Source organism: Electrophorus electricus, chromosome 19, assembly GCF_041902795.1.
Source record: "Electrophorus electricus isolate QZ-2024a chromosome 19, ASM4190279v1, whole genome shotgun sequence".
In the NCBI taxonomy this organism is placed as follows: domain Eukaryota; kingdom Metazoa; phylum Chordata; class Actinopteri; order Gymnotiformes; family Gymnotidae; genus Electrophorus; species Electrophorus electricus.
In genome coordinates, this window is record NC_137515.1 from 13787705 (window position 1) to 13795418 (window position 7714).

Consider the following 7714-nt stretch of genomic DNA (forward strand, 5'->3'; position numbering starts at 1 on the left):
CAGTATTTGCTTTTAAGCAACAACTATCCCATGCTGTTAGTACATTTGAGGAGAATTGCTACACGTATTCTTTATACAAATGAGGAAGCCAGTGTTCATCCAGTCCAGTTAAGTTATAATCTCGATGCAATGTTCATATTTATTAGCTCTTGAAAATCCTCTTAACGACCGCCATCTTTCGGACAAAAACCGAATTGAAGGTCAGGAAGAATAGTCTTCGGAGGTTTTTTGTGAGTAGGCCGTTCCAATAATTTGGGGTTAAAAAACATTACTTGCAGAGCCTTACCAAATACCTCAGTGTGCTAATTTAAATTACAAACAGACAGATATAAAATGAACAATTTTTTATGCAATCTCCTGTTACATATTGCGAAAAATAAATTCTTTAAAACAGGTTCATTGTTTGCGTTTTTATCGCTATTATTGCGGGGGGGTTCGCTAGTTTATTCAGCCTTGGCCTGTTCCCTATTTAATTAACTAGCCTGTTACGGCCAGCACCAGTAAGTGCGGACTGATGGAGGAACTTGCGGGTTTGCAGCTTGTACAAACACCTTTAAATGCTGCGCAAATACTTACATCCGCTTTGGCATGACTGCGACAGTGTCAGCGCTTCAAAAATCAAGACATAATCGAAGTCGACTATGTTCAAATTCATTAAAGCCTTTAAGAGATGACTCAAAACAGGACACGGCATTTCTAAAAGGTACGATCACACGCCAGGAAATACCAAGTCAGGTGATCAGTCAGCTGACGCTCGGGATCAGGAACCGGACCGTGAGCGAAGCTGTAACATGACAAAGTTGTTGTTAAACGCTTGGCAGACAGCTAGCTATAGGTAAGGAAATATAGCATTTTGGAGTCATTTAGGGGGTCATTCAGTGCCCCGTTTCTGCCACTGCCCTTGGCCGTTCATCGTAGACTGATAGAAAAAGAAAACAAGGATATTTGGTGTCTTGACGGCTTCCTGTGTCAACTGCAAGTGTTAGTTTTGCGTCACGTATCGAGGACTCGACTGAACAGACAACACCTCGATCAACTCTTCAGTGTCCTGGGGTTTCTTCAGCATGATGTTGTACTGAACAGTTCAGCGGCAGAAGCGGAGCATCGAGATTTTGCCTATCATTGCCACGATGGCGTTTTCAGCGTTCAGGCTGACAGCTGTCTATGTGATCCTAGTATTTATGTTGTTTCTCGCATCGTTTGGGACGTCGTATCCTCTTCCAGATGGGACGGACATATCCGAAGTGAGAGCTCCGATAGAATATTTTCGTGTTCGTTTTAGCTGGCACAACGTAAGTTGTCAGTTGTGCAAAGTCCTCTTCACCGTTGTGGACATTGCTCTTTTGGTAAGAAACAGGCTGCTCTACGTATATCACACAAAATATTAATATTGCACAAAACACCTAAAACAAACAAACAGACAAAAACAGTTATGTTAACTAACTAACGCTGAGAATAGCATTTGCTAAATATTAGCATGTTTATTGTAGCAAATAGTGTGAGGCATTTTAAAGAAGTAATATGCTCTTGCTATTTTGGGGCACATCACTTTTCACATCACTTTTCAAACAGGAAGCTTGTTTAGTTTTTACTGGGTGCAAACTTGGCCCTCTGAATATGGGTACCTGTGTAAATGTGTATTACAAAACCCTGTTTATACCAAATGTTTAATCTTCTTTTCCAATGGACATGTAAATTCTCAGAGTGACACGAATACAGAACATGTGGCTCATGCCATTGGTGAGGCCTGCATTCATTTACACTTGTCAGAGGAAAAAGTATGCATGGAGATTACAGAGCTCTTCCGTGATGACTTCATCCGTGCGCTCCAGGAGTCTTTTCTCTGGCCCTCAGAGGCCTGTGCCTTACTGCTGGGACCCAATTGTGGCCATTTTGACATCTATGCTCCCTGGAATGTCACCTTGCCCCGGGTCCCCAAGCCTCCAGTCATGCCCCCCAAGCCGCCGAAGCCTGGCTCCCCTCGGAGCAGGGTGCTGTTCCTCACCGACATCCACTGGGATGCGGAGTACTCCATGGACAGTTCAGCTAACTGCAAAGAACCTTTGTGCTGCAGGAAAGGGTCCAGCAAGGCGAGCTGGAGGCAGCGAGGTGCAGGCTACTGGGGCACCTACAGTAATTGTGACATCCCTCTGCATACCATAGAAAACCTCCTGCAGAATGTAGCCAAGGCAGGGCCATGGGATTGGGTTTACTGGACTGGAGACATCCCTGCGCACAACGTGTGGTCCCAAACACGGGTGCAGCAGCTCAATGAGCTGACCACCATCTCCAGGCTGGTCCGCAAGTACCTTGGAGCGGGCATTGCCGTGTACCCAGCTGTGGGCAACCATGAGAGCACCCCAGTTAACAGTTTCCCGCCTCCGTTTGTGCATGGGAATCGCTCCTCCCACTGGCTGTATGACACCATGGCAGAAGAGTGGTCTCCCTGGTTGCCAGCACAAGCACTTCTGACCCTACGGTATACACACTGCAGTCACTGTTGTTTCGTTGCTGACATTGGGCAAACTGTCAGAACTTGTGTGTCTTATTTACTTATTTTTGTTTTATAATTGTGGTAGCCATTTGATAAACCACTTGGATAGACTTTCCTTTATGTAAAAATAACACATATACTTAAAGCCTGTGCTTGAGTTAATGATTTTGTTTACAGTTCATTGCCTTGCCACACCAGCAAGGAATACCCACGTCTTCGATCCAAACCTAAGCCTAACTTATGTATGTGCCAGGCAAGGAGGATTCTACACAGCTCAAGTGCAGCCAGGTCTTCGGGTGGTGTCCCTAAACATGAATTTCTGTGCGAGAGAGAACTACTGGTTAATGGTGAACTCCACAGACCCAGCCAACCAGCTGCAGTGGCTTGTACACATCTTGCAGGAAGCTGAGAACATGGGCGAGAAGGTAGAGTGGCTACGTCCTAGGGCTAACAGCCTCAGCTCTGCTCCCAGTGAATATTTCTCTCAAATGCGAGGCGGTTAGTGTCTAGACAGTGAATATCCTGAATGATGTAATGGGTGTTTCCAACTAGTTCAATGTGATTTTCATCATGATTCATGTGCCACAATTAGCTGTACCATGATGCATGATAAACTTCAATAATAAACTTGAAAAAGTACTGATACAAGCCATAAGCCAGTACCGAATGTTTCATTTTGGATTTTCCAGTACAGTAATTCTACTATTATATAAACTCACACATACTGCTATCTGTAGGTATTAAGTAGGTACTTCACCCACTGACTGAATTACAACTGTAGGTATTAGTAGTCAAACAAATAAATACATACAAACATTCAGGCAAGGGTTCAGAGCATCAGTAATGATGATGTGATTCCCTAATTTTACACACACCTGATCCTGACAGAGTAATTGTCAGACATTACAAAGTCAAGCCAGCGTTTGCAGTAAGTTGTTTACTTTGGGAAGTGAGCAATGCCTTTTGAGGATGCGGAGCATTTTCTGTATGGTATATTAAACGGAAGGGGATGTGCATGTACAGTTTTAGTAGCTCGCATTTACTCATTTATTTGCAGTGTAACATCTTTGTTAAAACTTTCCTCTCTCCTTTGAAAGGTTCATATAATTGGCCACATCCCCCCAGGCCTCTGTCTGAGCAGCTGGAGTTGGAACTACTATCACATAGTTAACAGGTCAGTACTCAACCTGGCACTGTTAGTGACCGACTGATAACGGCCTGGCTCGGTGAGCACTGGCTTTTGACTTTCGGCAGTAACCCAAGTGCATGGAGTTTATAGTTGCTTCCTTATTGCAGTTCCCTGTCAGGGAGGAATGTGACTTTACTGTTTCAGGATGATGCTATATTGATATATATGATCCTAACACATCACAGACACGACGGTTCGTGTCTGGAGTCCCAGGTTTCTATTTGTTCTGTTGGATTAGTGAATATGGCTGTGATTAATGATTCCTTAATTTTATTGGTCTCAACTCTTGAACTGGTGTGTTTTATTTCTACCAGGTATGAGAGCACTATAACAGGCCAGTTTTTTGGGCACACACACCTTGATGAATTTCAGATGTTTTATGATGAAGAAACGATGACTCGGCCAGTGGGTGTGGCTTACATTGCCCCAAGTGTTACCACTTTCATTGACCTAAATCCCGGTATGACCAACACACAGGTGGCCTTGAACAAGGTTTTTCAGTGGTCACACTTTTGATTGTGGATGCGTGCTTACTCAAACCTCCAAACATTTTTACAGTTTTGTTTTCATCTTTTATCATTTTGTAGGATACCGTGTGTACTACATTGATGGTAACTACAACGGCAGTAGTCGTCTTGTCCTAGATCACGATACATTCATCCTCAACCTCACTTTGGCCAACGGTTATGGGGATGGCTCCTCGTCGTTCACCAACCCCGACCCAAACCCGGCCTGGACACTGCTGTACCGGGCCTCTGAGGTCTACGGCGGGCCTGCATTGCTCCCTTCCGACTGGGCTGCCCTGACCCAAGCCTTCCTGACCAACGACCACCTCTTCCAGCACTTCTGGTACTTCAGGCACAAAGGACACATGTCGGAGTCATGCCAGGGCACGTGTAAAAGCATGATAATCTGCTTCCTGCGCAGCGGCCGTTACGACCTGCTGAAGCAGTGTGACCTCCTAGGCGCAGCTGGAGGACGGGCGGTGCGATCAGTCAGAAAGTCCCTGTGCTGATTAGCCTGCCTGGAGACAAGAGGCCCTCAGCTAGCATTGGTGAAGCTCTGCACAGCCAGTCATGTCACAGAATGGGCATTTTTGTGTGCTTTAGAAAAAAAGAGAACCTCACTAAGACGTTGCTTTGAGCTTTCTGAAGTGTGTAGCATTTATGAGCATTTTGAGGTCATGATGACTGATGTCCAGAGAACATCCAACTCACTGATTTACCTAATTTACCATTTGCCTACCTACTGAATTAGAATGTCTCAAGTATAAGCAAATCTAATCAACACCTTCATTACATGGCTAAGTAGCAATGAATTTTTGAAGTAATGAATTTAAAATACAAAAATCACTTTAAATTTAAGAATGAGAATATATCTTGGAGATGTATAGGAGGGGGCTCAGAATAAAAGTATATGTAAAAGGACATGCTATGTAGCTGTTTTCTTTCTCACACTCACAGTGCTGATGTAGAGCGTCTGTTCATGGAGTGATAGGATTTGGACTGTGGTCCTTTGCCTAATTCTGTTACTTTTATCATTTGTACTGATATTGTGAAAGTACTCTTTTAGGGTAAGCTGCTTACTTTCAAGAATGTAGTTGAAATTTCGAAGTGTAAATTTGGATCTTGCTCAACAGTGGAATGTTTGTCCCACATTGCACAATTTAGAAGCTCCTATATGGATTAAAACTGGCCCTTTGTGCACTCACACTTGTTTTGTGGAACGTGAGCGTGGGTGGAAGAGCCCATTGCCTTTTTGGTTTGTGTCAATCCACCGTATGTGTTACAACTTGATTTATGTGGTGTAGATTTTGAATCAATGATGCAATAAATTAAGTTTTGCCATTCATTTTTGAAGTTACTACTGTTTTGCATACATTTCTATTTCGAGATCCAATAGGTACAGATGACAGACCATGTCCATTGAACATGTCAGCATAGGTAATACACCCACTGAGATTCCAAGACATTGAGTACTGATCCCTCTTAATAAAAGAGTTTACAATTCCAAACAACGAGGTCTGTTTACCCTACCCCAAACACAGGCCATAAGACTGGTGTGAGCACATGCAATACTGTTAGTCTCTTGCAGACATTCACTGCCACAAGGGGGCAGTAGATAAATCTTTAATGGAGACATAGTTCATTATTCTTCCACAGGAAAGTCAGTGGACTACTACACATTAAAAACATATTTTATCATTTCACTGAGTCTAATCAGTGTATCAAAACCAGAAGGTGGTTGATCTTTAATGAAAAAGCTGGGAATGCACACACCATCACATTTATTTGTCCCAGGACATACATTCATCCAGGAGTAACACAGAAGAAAGCTAATTTGAATCAAAGAACTTGCATGAAAAGTAAATATTTGTTATTATGATGCTCGCGGTTTGGTTGAAAAGATGACTACTGTTGTGAGCTAGATGATCTTCATGCCCCACCTGGTCAGGTGTGCACACAACATGTGGGTTGTGTGATTTTTACATGCTGTTGAGTTTTTCACAATCAAAGAGGCTATTAAACTACAATTGATTGCGATGGTGACATTTGATGTATGATGCACACTGTTATTTACCATCATGGTTTGTAGTCATATTTATATTGAGAACTTAATAATATATTAAGATAATATTTTTATTTATTTAGTGCAATTATAAGTTTAATCCATTGATTACCTAATTTTCTGGAACATTTTACTGTAGGAATTTTAACTATGAATTGCTTAATTTGTCTCCTAGCCCAGAACTTGCTGCAAAGACTGACAATATTCAAATATTCAAGTCTGGATTTTACCAAGTACATCATACGTAAGGCTGCCTAGTTGAGAATAATTCTAATGTTATACAGAATTTAGATACAGTTTGACTCCATTCTGTGTACTGCTGTTCTTCATGCCATAATAGTTATCAGTAAATTGTCTATTTTCATCTCCCACTAATTTACCATTTGCATTTCATCTTCGTAAGTCACACATGTGCAGGTGCAGCTGTGTTTTAAAGAGTGCCAAATGCTGATGCCTTTTCTCCCTCTGTCTTTGTCTCTTCCTCTCTTTCTCTGTGTGTGTGTGTTTACAGAATCTGAGGAAGGAAAGAATCCTGCTCTGGCCTTGAGACCATTTCCCATGATAACTGAAGACAAGGGCCAGAAGCCCTTCCTGCCTATCGACATGTGAACATCAGCTAAACACCAAGAATGCTGGGCCTGGTAGTTCAGGGAAACATGCCATCTACCGTAGTACACCATGTGATACCGCACCAGGGACCCCCCCCCCCCCCCCCCCCCCCGGGGCCTTCACATATAGAAAGTGCCATATTTGCATCACACAAGGGGGTTTGTGATTTTCTTTAGAGGCATCAGACTGAGGCTTAGCATCAAGTTTTGCCCTTGTATCTATGAGCAATGGTTACTGAGAATGCTTGTCCTGATCGGTTGAGTGTTGGATTAGAATAAAAGATGCTAAAACAAAAAAACAGGCACTCACTTGCAGTAAAAGCCCAGTTACTGGGCTTGATATTCATTTTGTATTTTATTAAATAACCACTGGCCTTTCCCATATGTACTGCCAAGTATATTTAGGAAAACTGGCTTGGTGACCGTGCCGTGAGTTTAAAGGTATAGACAGAGTTTTGGAAGCTATGCAGTTCAAAACATTCAGGGAAAATTAAATGTTGTTGATTCTCACCGGTTTCTTGAAAGCTGATGCTTCTTAGGTTATGTTTATCATGCAAAGTGCAGGTGATATATAAAAAAAACAGCCAGCTTCAGCATTTCAGCTTCTGACTTGGCAGTGGGTGTGGCAGCAAGGCTAATGGACAGACAGACAGACAGAACATCCACAGTAGCTGGTTTTACCTTATTAACATGGTTTTACAATCCATTGCATGGCCCTGCATTCTGCTAATAGTTCCTGCAGCATGACTCTTAATAATATCACCTGTTTTCTCATTTCAACCCCCCCCCCCCACACACACACACACACACATACACTTTTGTTGCATTGAAACAAGTGGTAACATTAAAATGGCA

The 7714-nt window shown here is 42.6% G+C and overlaps 1 protein-coding gene across 1 annotated transcript; it reads left to right on the plus strand.

Annotated features, from left to right (window-relative positions):
- Nucleotides 1–691: 691 nt before the first annotated feature.
- Nucleotides 692–5534, plus strand: smpd1 (sphingomyelin phosphodiesterase 1). The gene is made up of 6 exons (XM_027016153.3): nucleotides 692–1346; nucleotides 1704–2479; nucleotides 2748–2919; nucleotides 3592–3668; nucleotides 3998–4143; nucleotides 4271–5534. Exons 1-6 carry the CDS (start codon nucleotides 1131–1133, stop codon nucleotides 4696–4698), a joined length of 1815 nt encoding a protein of 604 aa, XP_026871954.2. The 5' UTR covers nucleotides 692–1130; the 3' UTR covers nucleotides 4699–5534.
- The last annotated feature ends 2180 nt before the right edge of the window (nucleotides 5535–7714 follow it).

Bases quoted from the DNA above. Each gene is read 5' to 3' on its own strand.
- smpd1 (XM_027016153.3), top strand. From the start codon at position 1,131: ATGGCGTTTTCAGCGTTCAGGCTGACAGCTGTCTATGTGATCCTAGTA. The intron at 1,347-1,703 runs GTAAGAAACAGG...GTAAATTCTCAG, and splicing joins TTGTGGACATTGCTCTTTTG to AGTGACACGAATACAGAACA. The intron at 2,480-2,747 runs GTATACACACTG...TGTATGTGCCAG, and splicing joins CAAGCACTTCTGACCCTACG to GCAAGGAGGATTCTACACAG.